Raw genomic sequence first — 17,603 nt, 5'->3', positions numbered from 1 at the left:
ATAAATTTTGCATATGCCCTACAAACTTGCATTATGATTATTATCAATAGATTTCTCTAGCTATAGTGACAAAATAAATTGTTGCTCTGTAATAGAAATAGATTACGCCAGACATATTAGAGGCGTTATACCGAGTAAAGCCTCTCAAGCATCTAATTCGGTATGAAGCCATACAAACCTGGCGTATACTAACAAGTTTTGTACAGCTCTTTTGGTAAATGGAATTTTATTCCGACGTTTCGACGTCCTATACAGGTCGTCTTCATCAGGGTAAATAACACTGAATGCGACTGGCGTATACTAATTCGTCAACGAGTTTGGTCCGATCTGAATAAATTGAAAACGAGCGTAGTGCTGCTTTTAAGAAAAATTAGCTTTAACAGTGGGAAGACAAAACGCACAACTACAAACAGCATCACTCGAGCATCCAGTTAAAGACGGTTGCTTCACGTCGGCAGTTTCGAAAGGCATAAAACACAGAAACCAATTATCCGAAGGCAAAAACATTTGTTTCCCAAAGCATACAAGGATTGCTACCAACCGCTCTGATAAGCGAACTAGGAAGCAAGCTATTCATTCCTAAACCAACTACACTGTCAATACAGTTTGTAAAAGCGACAGTTTACTACATGTTACGTTTGAAACTCGCACAACTATATGCGATAATCAGTAATATATTCGGTTTCAACCTTATATATTCAAACATACCTAATATACTTTACGTTATAACGCGCATATGATAAGATGCATGTTTCGCGATGAAACAGGCCACCACATGTTTGAGTTCAATAACTATGCAGTAATTAGTTAATTCGGTTGCCAACCTATTTATTTAACAAACTATGTTAAATATACTTTTGTCACTACGTGTACATGATTATTTTATACAGTTCAGAGATTAAAACACACCACTATATGCGTAATCACTAAATTGTTTGGTATATAAACTTATAGATTAAAACAATACCGTAAGTACCCTATGTTACAACGTGTATGTAAATATACAATGGCGTTTAAGTATTATAACATCTAACACCACATATCTTATTTATTCAACCCAAACTTACGTGCAGCTTCTATCATCCGCTCCCAGGAAAACGTGTTTAAAAGCGCGTGGAATCAGCTCTTTGCTTTTATATTAACCTTGGCGCCCCTGCAAGTCAGCTTCGGAATCCCCAATTCAGCTGATGCCTGCGGAGTTCTCGTTTGTTCAATCAAGCAGTCACGTGTTCTGGCCAAACAATCACCTCCTCCGGAAAGAAACAAGTAGAGCGTGTCTGTTTGCAGCAAGTTAGCAAATTAATGAGACCAAGACTGGTTATGTCACTAAGACTCTAAACAAAAAACTTTGCTTGTTTGTTAGAGCTTTACATGGACAAGATTGAAGTAACGTTATTCAGACGCAAAAACCAACATTAAAAAAAAATTGAGACGTTATTATTCACCCACTTATCATGCATTAAGCAATTGTTAACATTTAAAAAGTTGTCACTTTCTGTGTTTTAAGAATCTCCTGAAATTTTTGGATTTGAACACGCGATCTTTGGAGCATGGAACGGAGCCTCTAACCATTCGGCCGCGCAGTCGCTATCTTAAATAGCCACTAGTTGAAAATAAGAGATCAATGCAACCTGTCTTATGTCAGGTTATATTAAAAACATATTCTTTGGTTAAATTGTGCTCGTTGTAATGGTTCTGTAACAGGCATAGATTAAAGTAATGTTATTCAGGCGAAAAAAGCCTGTAAAGAATTACGACGTTAATATTGTACATCACTTCATCATGCATTGTGCTGGTATTAACATCGATTTATCTTCGTAGAAACGCAGGATCGATTCGTGTTTTGTGGAATTTGTACATACGTAATACGTCTTATGCCTGGTTATGCCGTAAAACCCTAAACATAATAACTGTTTTGTTTGTTTTATGAGAAATCTAGACGCAGATTGAAGAAATTATTGTTTATAAACGAAGCGAAACCGAACCTGAAAAACAAAATAAGTGAAATTTTTTAAATTATTGTGCATCAACAGCATGCGAGTCTTAATTATTATCCACTGATGGAAAAAATTCTGGGCACTCGGTTTTTGTGGGATTTGAACACGCGACCTTTGGATCATGAAACGACGGCCTTATAAAATTAAAAAGTTACTTGCTTGCGACATTGGCGAAAAACCTACCTTCAAACGTGTATGACATGCGACAGTTGCAACCTTAAAAAGAAAACTGGCGACAATAAAACTGAGAGTGTTTGAACTGAACATTATCAGACCCGTCAACAGGCGGCATAGTCATCTTACAATCACTGTTTATGTAATTAACTAACCAAGAATGGCTCTTTGTTCTAGCCTACGCCTTGTCATATGGTGGTGAATGCTTGGTGACCGGCTGATTCGATATGGCGTTTTCAATGAGCCTGTCGTACTATGATTTATATATGCCGTGATCGCTGGTCTGCATCGACGCTTCAGGGCTGATCCCAGTTATGAATTTATATTTATCTTAACCACAAGTGGAAAATATTTTTCTAGTAACGAGTTGAGTCGATGAAAACAGTGGAAATTTATATTTCGCCTAAGCCATGTTCAGTTTATATAAAAGCACAATATTAAGTAAAATAAAAGAAGGATAAAAGAATGTTTATTAGCATCTCACGACACACCCTCGGTTAAGCTAAATGCATAGTGGTGAAACACAACCCAAACACTGATTACAAAACGCACATCATATTGTATTTGTATGTTCTCTATATTGTTACTTCTATTTTGTGTACCGCCGAATTTCAAAATTTTGATCAGTAAGAAAGGATTTCATAAAGAATTGCGGAGAAGTAAATGTGCAGATCAAATTTAACTTTGTATGTCGCTTGGTGTCAATAACGAGCATTCATTTGGTCGTCATGAGACCCGCATTTAAACCAGTGATGACCTCAGTAGTATTGAAGTTTATCCCGCCTAACACAATACGCAAATAATAAGAAATTACACAGAAAACAACAAAAAAGACGACTTCTGATTTTTTAAACATTGCTTGTCACAGAAAAATAAGAAAAACTTTTCATAAATATTTTAGGAAATATTGGCGCCTGGGGCATTACATTAATTTGGAATGTTAAAACGTCGGTTAATTTGTGTCAAAAACAATTTAATAGTTTATTATTCGAAAAAATATCTTTAAAGGACGAGTCTGGCCAGTGCAACAAGCAATGCTGTGGCGCCACTGTGCGTGTAAATTAAAATGTATTAATTTAACACTTGGCGGCAGCAGATACCTATACTGTCCGAATTGTCCGGCGCGCCTATCCCATATACACACATAACCCCATAAACGTGAACAACCAGCTGTATTTGTGAGTTCTTGTGTGAGCGATAACATCTCGCACTGTTTTGTCAAAAAATCTCCAGTTTAACAATCACACTTTTGCCATCGGTTGTAACTGTGAACGTGACGTCAGGAATCTACGTCACTGTGACTAGAAGAACATATCTTTGCATGACGTCACCTCTGGTCGATGACTGAACGTACCATGACGTCATGTTTATGTCGTCACAGTGACTTAAATTTTGAACGTGGAGATGAAATGCTCAATCAGGTTGTCGATGACGTCAAATGGTTTACGTCAGTATGACGTAGGGAGTTGGGCTGGCAATGGTTATGACGTCATGGCAAAGTTCCGCGATGAAAGAGGTCGTATGTTGGACACTAGGTGGCGCGGTATGCTTCCAAAATTGACAAAAATCTTTTTAAACGATAAAAAGAAACAGGCCAATAAAGTAAGGAAAATACAAGAAAAAAGCTAGGCCTCCGTAAATTGGTACATTTTGGTTACCTTTTGTCTTCGTAAGAAGATGGTTTTCGGTCGCTTGCTTACTCGATCATGTCTACTTGGTTTATGACGTCATTCTGTACTTGCTTATTACACACCTAAGGGTATTTATAACATATTTGGTGATTTGTCAAAAGAGATTCTAGCAACTTTTAGGTAGAAATTCACAAACGCAGAGCAAGGGACCGTTACATGACTTCGAGTGTAAATAAAGCTTTAAAATTTTGTTTGTGATTTAATATTTTAATCCAATTTTTAATGTAGGCTATATAAATATTTAAGACCTATGATATTTTTATAATTAAACTCAGACACAGCATAAAGTGTATAATTACTTTAGTGCACATTCAATAGATGTTGGCCTTGCTGCTGTCAAACATAATCTCCTACTGGTCTCAATTTAAACCGCATAAAACACATATTAAAAACACATATGCAACAATTACTTGAATTTATTATTTAACGTTTGAAATGAAATAACAACAAGTTTCAAATTTTGTACAACGCGCTGTAGAACAACAAAACAAATGCTGGTCGCTACTCTATTATTTCTCCTCACATCCCAAACTCGATATTTTTCTACTCCAGCGCCAAACCCGACAAAGCGCAGGTTGCAATACATTTTAAAAATTTTTTAAAAAAGATTTACAAAATAACGTTTGTGACAATGTTATACCTATATCATATCAACAAGCATATTCGGTTTTAATTAATTTGTCACAGAAACAGAGGTGTTATCATTTTCTTGTTTCTAGAAAACAATTTGAAAGTTAATCTACAGGCGACAGAACGGCACAGCGTATGGCCAACTCTCGTAAAATGTCATCATTCCGTGTGTCCCAGTCCGTGTAGATTCCCCCACTTGCCATGCGATACCAGGGTAGTTGTTGTAAGGATGGCCGCTCATCCATCGTGTGAAAACACTACCACCTGTGGAGCTCACAGCATTTCCATTCTAAACAAATTAACGTTGATTAGCCACAACATGAAACCAGCTAATCTATGTATTTACGACAGGCTTAATTAAATAATTTGTTTGTGGTAAATTTTGTACTAATCTAATTGTAAAATTATCAAAGTTAAACGATTATCGCATTCACTCGGCTGTTTCGCATTTCCTCTTTTAAGTTCGTTTTGATTGTTTTTGTTAACGTTGTCCTCTTCACAATAAATTGCCGCTTGTAAGAAAAGACACACTCACCGTGTAACTTGATGCCAACCACACGTTAACATGATTGAATGTCGGTTGATCAACGTACATCTGCCAAGCTTTCAGAATGTATTTGTATAGAACATCATATTGTTCTTCAGTCTCTATGTCAACCAATGTGGCTCCGTACAAACTACAAACATTTGCAGCTGCCGACTTTCCACCGTGACCACCCCGTGTTGCAACAATCCACGGTAGCCAGTAGCAATGATCTCTGTACACGACTCCTGCACATATTCTTTGTTCTGCCAATAGAAAGAAATTTCACCTTTGCGAATAATGGTATTGGTAGTGTGGCGAATTTATTGGTTTTTTGTGTCAATGTTGTTGCAACTGCGCGAAAAATAATGTAATTCGACATTTAGAGGAGGTTTATTTGCACGATATTGCGCCAAACGCTAGAAAATGGTTACTAGCTTCAACTGTCAAATGTTTAAGACGTCAAATATTTAATTGTTTGTCAGTGAATGTTTTTTGATTGTTGCGCACAATACGATTATGTAAAAACAATTGTGAAAACTACTGCAGATTAGGTTACTAGACGCCAAAATTCAAACCCGGACGGGTGTTGAGAAAAGAAAATCCAGCCTGCGGTGGGATTTGAACACACGACAAGATTCGTTTCGGACTCACGCTCTACCAACTAAGCAACACAGGGTCAGTGGAGAATCCATCAAAGCCGAATCACAAGCACCGTTGCCTGCCTCGTATGCTGCACATGTCAGCTTCGTAGCAGGGAATCGCCAGATTGACCAGTATCAGTTTGAGACAAAGATAAATATCTGAAATCATCCCTGGAGCATCGATGCAGACCAGCGGTTGCGGCCAGACATGGGGTCGAATACACGCGTCCTGTATTCGAATACCTTACGAATACCTTCATGACTGTATTCGAATTCATGAATACTTTGGTAGTTTTTGAGTGACATAAATTCGAATAGTATTCGAATAAAACGATTCAAGTATTCGTATTCACGAATTGTTTCGTAATGTTTTAGTGCCATCAAGTATTTGAAGTATTTGTATTCATGAATAGTTGACTAAGAAACAACAACGAATACTATTTGAATAAACCTAAGCATGTATTCGTATTAATGAATACTTACGTGCTTTTTGAGATGTAGCAATTCGAAATAATAGGTTCAGTTATTTGTTTTATTTGTAACAAAAAGTAACGTTTGGGTTTATGAATTGGATATTAAATTTGTAAAATTTTAAACCTACGAGCTTTGTTTTGCCACATTAGCTTGACTGATTTAAATCTCCGTCATATAAATTTCCCCAAATTTACATCAGATGTTTTCTTTCAAAACATGCTTCACCTGTCATCTGCTGCGAACAACCTAATGTTGCATGCTTTCTAAAACAATTGCATCAATTGCATTTATGTAACGCGACAATCACTGTTCTATGCGTCATTGTTTAGTAACATAGACTTGTCAAATCAGGTCACATTCACTGCCAAATCGAACATATTGTCGACTACTCCTAGCCTGAAAGTTATCGACAATTGGAATTGTATTCGTAAAAAATTATCGTGTATTCGAATTTGTAAATTGTTAAGTTGGCAAGGACCTACAACAATTCGAATTGTATTCGAATGAATTTACTCAAGCTTTTGTATTCGTAAATTGTTTATTCAAAAGTTAACATCAACAATTCGAATTGTATTCATGCACTATCGAACGAAAATCAAAATCATTCCAACACAGCATGACGCCGGCAAAACCTGTATTTGAATGCATTCGAATACGAATTGTCCCATGTCTGGTTACGGCACACTCTTATAGTAGCCATATTACACCAGGCCTATTAAAGGTGTGATACCGAATCAGCCATAACCCACGACAGGAGTTTTCCGGGACTTTTGTTTTACCAACTAAGCTACAAAGGCCCCAGTAAAGAACCCGCCGTGAGGATTTGATATGTGAGAATTGTACATAAGAAACACTGATGTTTGCGAGGAAAACAACCAGTTAACCACCTCGTGTAGGAAGTTTGTCACTTTTGTTGGGGTTTACCCACTACATGCGTGACGTCAAAGCTGTATTTCTGCCACCGTATATTTCTGGGAAACTCGCCAGTGACAGTAAAAGTTACAGAATTATTGCATACTTTGTTACTTACTATTTGATGCATTATTTGAAAGCATTAGCATTACCAATTTAGTCCATATGCAGAAGTAATTAGTAAATGTGCTGGTATATAGTTTTTTTTTTAAATTAAACAAATATTTTGTAATCTGTGCCATAATTAGACTTTGGACCACAGTTTAAATTACCACGCTATCAATAACAGAAAACATATTAGCTGAAAGTCTTACCATTAATTATTTCATGTATACGATTGTCGATTCGGGTCCAATTAACCAATGGTTGGGGTCCCTGCAAACCACGTTCACCCCTTCCACCTTTGACCCCTTGCATTCCTGGCCCTCCAGGTTGACCTTGCTCACCTTTATCACCGGCAGGTCCGCGTTTACCTGGCCGACCTGGAGGTCCTCTTAGTGTTGACTGATTCAAAGCACATGACGGTTGTTGCTCAAACAAACTGTCAAGCGGCCGACAAACCAAATACTTTTGGTGGTGGCTGTCATGACAATATGACGCCCCAACGATTGACAAGAAGAAAACAAGCTGAGGTAACAGGAACATCCTGCCCGAAGACTAAAAACAATTGATTAATTTTGGTGATAGAAGGCGTATATAAAGGGCAGTAAAATGCCTCAAGAAAAAAGGGCTCCTTTTTCCAAACGGCTCTCATACTGTCTCCATGACAGCCGATGCTAAACAATCGCATATTCATTCGACTACTCGCATTGTCGGTGTTTGTTCCATGATGCAGACTATCCCATTAACCGCTTATCGTTGTTTTTCTCCAATCGAACATTGTGATAGTTACGCCTCTTGGAAAAAAGACTTAAACCGAGGAAAAATAAAGGTTACAAAGCAATATTAAAAAGTAGATGACTTGTTTACAAAAACCAATCTAAAAAAAAGACTCTACAAAGTTAACGAAACTGTCCCGTAAACAAAATTTAAGCAGATCGCCTGCTAACTGGATTTGTAAACAAGTTGCATTTGATTTCCGCATGCAGTTCAAGTTATGTCGAGTGTTAAGTAATTGAACAAAAATACTTTCTTGGTTCATGTGTTAGACTGTAAACAAGCTGAAAAGGTTTCGCTACTTTAAACTTGTGGGTGAACATGAGTTGCAAAGGACGCCGTAACAAACAATGACTTGCCTCATGTCAAACTGACACAGAATGACATCACGGTAACTGATAATTTATTGGAAAGACAATCGCTTATTCATGCACCAGCCTCAGTAGCCGCTTTGTTCATCTCAGTGGGACAAGTTGAGCCTGTAAACAGCTCGTGTAGACAAAGCACCATTGTTCCACCGCAAATGTCACACAAAACTGTTTTGCAGTACTCTGCACATATGACGTAATGTTTATCGTGTGTGCTGATTTGTTTGTCTGGGTTTTATGCATGTGGTAAGATTGGCGCTTGCTTCTCATCGCTGCTATATAAATTTGCCTGTAATATTTACAACTTTGTGTTTTATCTCCATTTGCAAGTATGTGGCAGTAAGTTTATTTTTGCAATAAGTTCATGCGTGTTAATCCAGTTTTGAAATATGCTGCAGACTGTCTCATTAACCGCCAACCGTTGTTTTTCTCCAATCAACCATTGTGAAAGTTAAACCTCTGTGATATATATTTATTTAACTCAGTGGTTCTCAAACTTTTTATTTTTTTCAAAACATTCCCTTTGCCATTATATCGAGGGCTCGCGGTACTTAAGCCTGAATGTGTATTTTAGCAGAATGAAAATTGATTTGCCGAATTTGAGCTAGTGATGCAAAATTACACATAACAAGTCAAAACGTTACAAAGTCTGCAACAAAAATGGTGATATGTCAAAGGTGTGTGAATTATAACAAAATATTTTAGTGTGCCATAAACTGCAGATAAAATAATATTAAAAAGTAGATGACTACCTTTCAAAAATCGGCGATCCCAAAGATTTTTCTAGCAACCCAACTTTGGTAATCGCCTGCTAAATGGATTTATAAACAAACAAAGTTGCATTTGATCCCGCATTCAGTTCAGGTTATATCGAGTGTTACGTAATTGAGCAAAAATACTTTCTTGTCAAACTGACAATAGCTTATTCATACACCTGCCTGAGTAGCCGCTTTGTTCATTTCAGTGGGACAAGTTGAACATGTAAACAGCTCGTGTCGACAAAGCACCATTGTTCCACCGCAAACGTCACACAAAACTGTTTTGCTGTCCTCGGCACTTTCGCGAGTGAACACTGGTTTAACCCAACAATAATGTAATGTGTATTAAACCAACAATTACGTAATATGTATTAAACCAGCAATGATGTAATGTGTATCGTGTGTGCTGATTTGTCTTATGAATTCGAATCTACATTTAAATTTGTGTTGTTTTCGTAAAAATAAAAAAAATAAAACGTTTGTAAAACTAATAAGGTTAGTTCTGCTTTATAATGAAAACAATAAAGCGATACAGGTAATATATAGTTACAATAAAGTCTTCCCAGCAAGGCGTAATATGTTTGCAGAAATGACTTTTGATCGCTTAAACGCGTTTCCAGCGAGTCTGGCTGAAATGACGTAACCGCAGCTTTTCCTGGCTTCAGCCGCATTCAAGTCAGAAGTGCACAAACGGTATTTCGTCTGCCTGATTTTTTCTCTGTGTTTTGCAGCGGCGGTATAGCGGGGTTGGGAACTATTAATTGAAAGGAGCCAGGACAGATTATTTCCGTTTCAAGCTTCTCGACTCATCCCAGTTAAAGGACACTATGACTTCGCCATCGCGGTACTGGAATATCCAGCGACATTAAATTCTTATGTAAGTGAGCAAAATGTTTTTTTTCCAAAGGTTTTTTTCCAAGCACAATGATAATCATATGATTTTCATTTACTTCCAAGTTGTAGAGATCCAGTAAAAAATAAAGCAGAAATAAAGTAAACCAACGCACGAAGAAGTATTTTTCGAAGTTTTCCGAAGTCTTTGTTCATCATGTAACGCTGAATCGAATGTCGCATCTGTATCTGTGAAGGAAAGTGTGTAAAGGAATGAAAAAACAAAACATGAAAGGGGTAACATAAGTTCAACGCTTTTACAACACAAACAATTGGAAACAAATAAACTGGAGTAAACACTGGGTTCTGCGGGTTGATCTTGGTTTGAAAGCCATTGCACCACGTCAAGGTGTCAACCCACGCAATGGGTTTCATCTAAGGCAGTAGAGAAACCCTCGTTCGGTGCAGAACTACAACCGAAACGAGGAAAACAGACTGGCGCACGAAAAGCGCAAGCTGAAAACATGGTAAGTAAATTAAAACAGCGTTAACAACCATAAAAATACACAAAACATCATAAACATATATATATCTGTCACTGTAAATCAGTAACAGATATAGACACATAAGATATATTTAAACAAATACTACAGCTACCAACAATTAAGCCTATACAAACGGGGATGAACTCCTAGTAAAAACAGTAACACAAACATACACACACACACACACAAACATACCTCTATAGCTTTCAAAAAACTAGAAAAAAACTAATATATTTAAACATAAATACATTAGTGTTAACAAAACTATTTGCAAATAAAAACATATTTAAACATATATTACCAATTAAACATTAAGTATTAAAACCCTCACAACACACACACGCTTAACTACTAAGGCGGTTTACCAGGCAGAATACAAAACCTCACTGAAAAGGAAATAAGTTGAAAAATTAATATGGCGTCAACTTGTGTTTTCTTGAGCAAACAGGAACTCCCCTACTTTGACGTAACGTGTTAGGGGAGGAAAAGGCGCTTTAGGGAATTCCCCTACTATGAGGTATCACGTTAGGGGGAGGGGGACGCGCTTTTGGGAATTTCCCTAATATGACGTAACTTGTTAGGAGAGGGGGGCGCGCTCATGGGAATTACCCTAATATGACGTAACTTGTTAGAAGAGGGGACCCGCTAACGGGAATTCCCATACCACGACGTAGGGTGTTAGGGGAAAGAGTATTTGGTCCACCAGAAAACGTAAAACTATGCGAAGTTGCGGTAAAGACGTAATTACGTTTTTTTGAAATTTATATTACAGTTTATGCGCAAAAATAATCCCGGAACCTTGTTTAAAAATCCGCAAAAATAATATGGGAGACAGTGCACGAATCGCCCATATTATATAATGCGGCAAAATAAAAATGCAAGGAATGTAAAGAATAAAAGAGAAGTGAAGTAAAAGTAAATAAAAATAGATCATGAAACAAGGTTCCGGGTGTCACATTAACTTTATCGTTATTACCAATGATATTCGGGTTAAAAGCGCAAAAACTGGTGGATCAAGTATAGTATTTCAGTTTAAGTTTGTATTGTATTTCAGTTTAGGAAAAGAACCTGGTTTAAAACCGTAGTATAATTAAGGCGTAAAGTCAACGAATGCAGTTGGGCATCAACGCGATAGAAGGGAGCAAAAACTATGGGTTATAAAATACTGTGTAATTCAGATCAGAAGTTTTAAAGACCAACTGTGATTTAATAACACTTTTAACGACAGCATTTGGTTTTGAAACTAATTTTTAACAAAGGTGTAGAAGGGGCCTTAGCAGTAATGAATTATTATCCCGTTAAAATTAACACTACTGATAAATATGGGAGTTAACTTACGAAAAATTAGGTTGCATGACAAATTAACCATTTAGGTAAAACTTGTTATTTGTGAATGGGGGCTAATGTAGAGGTTTTGTAAACTAACCAAGTAAAACCGCCATCGTGGACCCCCCCTTTAAATTCCCAATTAGCCTAACACATTTAGCCTTACACGTTTAGCCAAAACAAGTATAACACAAAAACAATTAGCCTAAACAAATTAAAAACAAACAGTTAGCCCAAACACATACAAAGAGTTTGTCGTGCATTTTATGTCGTCCAAGTTATGAAAGCAAAACCCGATTACGGGAGATGCAAATAAAAAGTTTATGAAACAGTAAAAAATCTACAACATGGAGTTTGTAAAATAATAAATATCCTATCATGTTATGAAGTAATATTAAGATTATGGAGTTACATTGCAATTATTTTGTTTGACTTTGGTAAACGACTTTGGTAAATCACACGACAGACTCGAAATGTGACTTATCGGAATTTAAGTTTCTTGTTCGATGGAGAGATTGAGTTGTTTCTTGCGTAATCCAAGTAAATGTGGTGTAGTTCCTGGAAATAAATGTAAAGTTGTAGTTGTGCTAAACCTGCGACTGTTATAAGTTGCATAGAAAGTTTATAAACTACATAGGTGGTTGGAATGCCTAATAATACATAAATTACTGGTATGCTAACTTGTATTTTTGATTTTGCTCATAAAATCGATAGAAAATGTTACAAATAAAGATGAATACATTCATACTGGGATCAGCCCTGAAGCGTCTATCCAGACCAGTGATCACGGCACACTCATTTATAAATCACAGTACACCAGGCCTATTGAAGGCGTTATACCGAACCAAGCCGCTCTCCCAAGCATTCCCCGAGAATAACACAAATACTACATTAGTGACACAGGATCAGGAAGAGGTTACGAAACTCCCTAAGTTAAAATACGCCAACGGTAATACATATATGGGGAACGTGGGGTAAGTGAAGTAGACTACCTTTAAGACTACTAACAAGTGACAGAGAAGTTGGGATCTCACTGGAGAAGCGAGCGGCGCGAAGACAACACGACTGGGTTCGACAACATGGGTAGGTTGAAAATGCAGTGTGTTTTGCATGTCTGTTACGAACCGTATTTTCGTGCTTTGCTTCCTAGTGTTGATAAAAAAAAACCTAAGTGGCTGTTTTATAAAATACTATGATTAAAAGAACACATCATGGGTTCGAATCCCACCGCAGGCTAGATTTTTCTGCTTCACGCTTCACCACATGAAAATGCATGGATGTGCGCTTTGGTTTCATACAACATCTATATTAAGCCTGGCGTACAAGTTAAGATTCATTTCATCAAAGTTACCTCGTTCCTGTCCTGATGTCGTTGTTTCTGATGTTTGCTGATTCGTTAGTCAACTCCTGTAGATCCGGATCCGACCGATGGACCATCCTGTCGTCTCACTCAGCTGCAGATAAATCAACAACGTTTAAAACACAGCAATGTGCAACAAACGCGGAAAGTAATTTCACATAACTCTCATTTTCTCGCAACAAAATTGTGTGATAAACCTATTATCCATATAAACTGTGTTGTTTATTGTATAATCGCGAGTCACCAGAGACTCAGTAGGAGAGATGGAGACAACAGTCCCGTATCATTACAGATTGAAAACTTATTTCGAATCATTCACCGTTTAATTAATACAGGCACACAAACATATATGTCACCTATGCGGTAATAGGCATCTTCAGAATGGAATAAGATACTTTAAATAAGGACTTAAAAAGGGTGGATGACGTAACCAACATGACGTCACTAATGGTTACGTCACTCAAGCGAGAAAACAAACATATTAACCTCCTCCTGGTGCTTGCTCATTTGTTGGTTGTTCAACTCCAGTCAACTCCTTTGGTTCGGATATACGGATCTGATCATCGTCGCTTCCTTATCCCGTCGTCTCCACTCACCTGCAGACAAATCAACAATACTTATAAAATCCCAACTAACATACATGGGACGTTATTTATTGATTCAACTCTACATTTTCTCCCAAATTGTGTAGTAGGCTTTTTAATCATATAAACTGTGCGTAGTATTTGATATAATCACGAGTTACCAAAACATGGTATAAGCGATGGTGACAACAGTCGCGTATTATAACATATTGTAGACTAGGGGTCATAAAGAGCCGTATGCCAGTTTACTTGTTTTGTCAAAATTGGTAATGATTTCGCGTGCAATATGTTTATGTGTTATAGTGGTTTTGTGCCAGCTGTTATAAAATAGGAATCAGTAATTAAGAAGTAGATTCGTGCGTGTAAGCTGGGTTTTGATACTAATGCATCGTGACAAACTAATGTAACTAATAAATATACGTACTCTAATATGAATGCACAAACCCGTTTGGCGTGCCATGAAAAATTGGCTCGCGGGCCAGGACCGACCGATGTAGACTTAAACAAAGCCTACACAATTGCCCTAAACAGACGTCTTAAGTATATAAATAGAATCTTCTATTTATACTGGGTTCGTCACAATGCATTATGCGCCCGCATGATACAAAGGAAAACAAGTTGCCCTTCTAAAACTCACCACTGGGGCTTCAGTTCCGTTCAGGTCCGTTGGATGGTTGCAAGGTTGTCATTTAGTGTGACAAAACCGGTTTTAGTATTAAACCATTCCGAAATGCCGTTATTCGCTTTAAGATTAAACGTTTATAAATTAAGTAAAGGGGCCGTTTATGCGCGTAGTGCGTAACCCAGAACCTTGTTTAAAAAATCCGCAGAAATAATATAAAGGGCCGTGCACACCCTCGATATTATATAGTGCGGCGAAAAAAACAAGTTCAGAATAAAAAAGAAAAAAAAAGAATAAAAGAGGAGAGAAAAAAGTAAACAAAAAATAGCCAAAATAAAACAAGGTTCTGGGTAAGTCCCTAAGTGTTTTAAAATCGTCCCGAGCAGAAACAATTAACAAACCGGTTTTGTCACTATGACGCCATACATTGCCATCGTCATCAATCACGACATTGTGACGTAACAGCTGCAAAATATGTAAGTTGCAATTAGTGTGAAGTAAACATCAATAATCCAAGATATTTAAAGTAACCAAATAAATTGTGCATATGCACTATAAACTTGCATTACGATTATTATCAATATATTTCTCTAGTTATAGTGACAAAATAAATTGTTACTCTGTAATAGAAATAGATTACGCCAGGCATATTAGAGGCGTTATACCGAGTAAAGCCGGTCTCCCAAGCATCTGATTCGGTATGAAGCCTCATATGAACCTGGCGTGTGGCCTGATCTTAAAAATTGAAAACGAGCGTAGTGCTGCTTTTAAGAGAAATTAACTTTACCAGTGGGAAGACAAAACGCACAACTACACACAGTATCACTCGAGCATTCAGTTAAAGACGGTTGCTTCACGTCGGCAGTTTCGAATGGCATAAAACACAGAAACCAATTAACCTAAGGCAAAAACAGTTGTTCCACAAAGCATACAAGGATTGCTACCAACCGCTCTGATAAGCTAACTAGGAATCTAGCTATTCATTCCTAAACCTACTACACTGTCAATACAGTTTGTAAGAGCGACAGTTTACTGCACATATGATAACTCGCACAAATATATGCGATAATCGGTATTTTATTCGGTTTTAACCTTATATATTCAAACTATATCTAATATACCTTACGTTATAACGCGCATATGATAAGATACATGTTTCTCGATGGAACAGGCCACCACACGCTTGGGTTCAATAACAATGCAGTAATTAGTTAATTCGGTTGTCAGCCTATATATTTAATAAACTATGTCGAATATACTTTGTTACCACGTGTACATGATTAGATTATACAGTTCAGAGATTAAAACACACCACTATATGCGTAATCACTAAATTGTTTGGTATTTAAACTTATACATTAAAACAATACCGTAAATACCCTATGATACAACGTGTATGTAAATATACTATGGCGTTTAAGTATTATAACATCTAACACCACATATCTTATTTATTCAACCCAAACTTACGTGCAGCTTCTATCATCCGCTCCCAGGAAAACGTGTTTAAAAGCGCGTGGAATCAGCTCTTTGCTTTTATATCAACCTTGGCGCCCCTGCAAGTCAGCTTCGGAATCCCCAATTCAGCTGCCTGCGGAGTTCTCGTTTGCTTAATCAAGCAGTCACGTGTTCTAGCCAACCAATCACCTCCTCCGGAAAGAGACAAGTAGAGCGTGCCTGTTTGCAGCAAGTTTGCAAATTAAAGAGACCAAGACTGATTATGTCACTAAGGGCCGAATGCAGAAACCTGGATTATCTCAAGTCGCGGCTTAGCGCCAATCGAGGCTCAGCCGATCCCCGGATCATAGGCCCGGCTCAGCGGTATGCAGAAACTCGGATCAAGCTCGGCTCAGCCAAGCCTTGGATTTGGTCTGTCACGCATCACTGACGCCAAATTTTCCGTTGTGACTCAGCTTTTGTTTTGGCGCGAATAGGTTTGGACGGCAAATTGCAACAGGAAAGTTGTCGCTAACATTTTGGAGTGGACAGAAATGAGGCAGACGGCGGCAAAAAAAGTTTAGACAGTACCGTTTTTTTTGTAGGATTGTTCCTCAACTTTGACAAAAAGTAGTTGTATTCTCTTGAGAACTTTTTACTGGTATCAAGTTCGTTGTAAATAGCTTTATTACTGATATCTGTCAGCTAACAGTTGTGTTTTTTTAGGCACTATAACTCATTTATGATTATAGAACTATGTCTTCAATAGAAGTTTGCAGCAAAAGGGCACGCCACAGCTTTGTTGATGCTGACAAAGAGTGGTTGGCAGCTTTGCTCACTGATCCGAAGTTCCACTTCAGTGACGTGATTGAATGCAAAGCTACCGACAAGGCTTCTGCACGGCGCAAGGAATTGGCTTGGCAGCAGGTCACGGAAGCTTATAATAGCTGTGTCCAAAACCCTTGTGACACTAGCCATTTAAAGCGACTGTGGAAAAACCAGAAAGCCAGAGCCAAGAAATTGCATGCCGACAAGAGGCGAGAGATGTTCAAGACAGGTGGTGGGCAACCACTACTTGTTGAGGACCCTCTTGCCGAGTTGGTCACAGGTACAGTGAGAGCAGTTGTAAACTTATTTTTGTAGAAGTCAAGTTTAACAGGAGTGTTTTTTATGTGCAGCAGCCCTTCCATCACAGGTGTTTCCTTTGGGAAACAACTTTGACTGTGACGCAGAGGCCACCCCCAAGGATGAGAGCAGTAAGGTTGTTGTTGAGTTAACAACTGCAGCGCCAGGCACATCAACAACTGTGTCTCAGCCACAGAGCAGCAATCTCCGCTCGATGCGCAAAAATGAAATGGCAACAAGGCAGCTATTGTTAGAAAGGGAGCTAGCTCTCAAAGACAAGCAGCTCAGTGAAGCAAAAGAAAGGCGAGCCTTAGTTGCACAAAAGTTGAAGGTGGCACAAATGAAAGAGGCTATTTGTGCTGAGCAAATAGCCGAAATAAAGGAGAGAAGGGCGCTGAATCGAGAAAGGAGTGCGCTGCAATGTGGTTGCAAGTGCTGCCGGCCCGATGTCCTACTGTAATCAGAGGGGGCTTCCTGCGAAACATACTGGTGATCCCAAGGAAGGGCCTCCGTCCTGCTTTAAAAAAAAACCTTGGGAAAGGATCCAGTGTGCGAGGAAAGCAGGACGGATTGCGCACTTAATTGCCCTTCATATTGCTCAAGGCAAAAGGCTAATGTGAAGGGCACCTAATTTGTTATTAAATCATTTTAAATTAATTTGCAGACATTGAATATATTTCGCCTGTTTAGTTGTTGTTTTTTTCACTAGTTTTTATTTCAAATGTG

The 17,603-nt window shown here is 38.0% G+C and overlaps 1 protein-coding gene and 2 long non-coding RNA genes across 4 annotated transcripts in view; all 3 read right to left on the bottom strand.

The window, feature by feature from the left end:
* The window catches only part of LOC145204252 (uncharacterized), a 44,790-nt gene that overhangs the window by 3,322 nt on the left and 23,865 nt on the right, over window positions 1–17,603 (bottom strand). Inside the window, exons 4-5 of one of the 2 annotated variants that reach the window (XR_013853459.1) lie at window positions 1,248–1,277; window positions 1,068–1,191 (exon numbers count right to left, since the gene is read on the bottom strand). This is a non-coding gene — a long non-coding RNA (uncharacterized LOC145204252). Of the gene's footprint in view, window positions 1–1,067; window positions 1,278–17,603 lie in introns of both variants that reach the window. The other variant, XR_013853458.1, reaches the window with a different exon arrangement.
* LOC145205147 (uncharacterized) lies at window positions 4,494–7,690 on the bottom strand. The gene is made up of 3 exons (XM_080077800.1): window positions 7,360–7,690; window positions 5,028–5,281; window positions 4,494–4,781 (listed from the first exon to the last, which is right to left on the bottom strand). The coding sequence occupies exons 1-3, from the start codon at window positions 7,688–7,690 to the stop codon at window positions 4,602–4,604; spliced, it is 765 nt and encodes a 254-aa protein (XP_079933926.1). The 3' UTR covers window positions 4,494–4,601.
* Window positions 11,726–15,923, bottom strand: LOC145204251 (uncharacterized). Its single transcript, XR_013853457.1, has 5 exons — window positions 15,786–15,923; window positions 14,331–14,780; window positions 13,596–13,705; window positions 13,101–13,203; window positions 11,726–12,307 (listed from the first exon to the last, which is right to left on the bottom strand). It is a non-coding gene; the product is annotated as an uncharacterized LOC145204251 (long non-coding RNA).

This window comes from Phallusia mammillata, chromosome 8, assembly GCF_965637545.1.
Source record: "Phallusia mammillata chromosome 8, kaPhaMamm4.hap1.1, whole genome shotgun sequence".
Taxonomy (NCBI): Eukaryota; Metazoa; Chordata; class Ascidiacea; order Phlebobranchia; family Ascidiidae; genus Phallusia; species Phallusia mammillata.
This window is presented reverse-complemented; position numbering and strand designations above follow the sequence as displayed.

Bases quoted from the DNA above. Each gene is read 5' to 3' on its own strand.
- LOC145205147 (XM_080077800.1), bottom strand. From the start codon at position 7,690: ATGTTCCTGTTACCTCAGCTTGTTTTCTTCTTGTCAATCGTTGGGGCG. The intron at 5,282-7,359 runs GTAAGACTTTCA...TTCTATTGGCAG, and splicing joins TATACATGAAATAATTAATG to AACAAAGAATATGTGCAGGA. The intron at 4,782-5,027 runs GTGAGTGTGTCT...TAATTTGTTTAG, and splicing joins GGTTGGCATCAAGTTACACG to AATGGAAATGCTGTGAGCTC.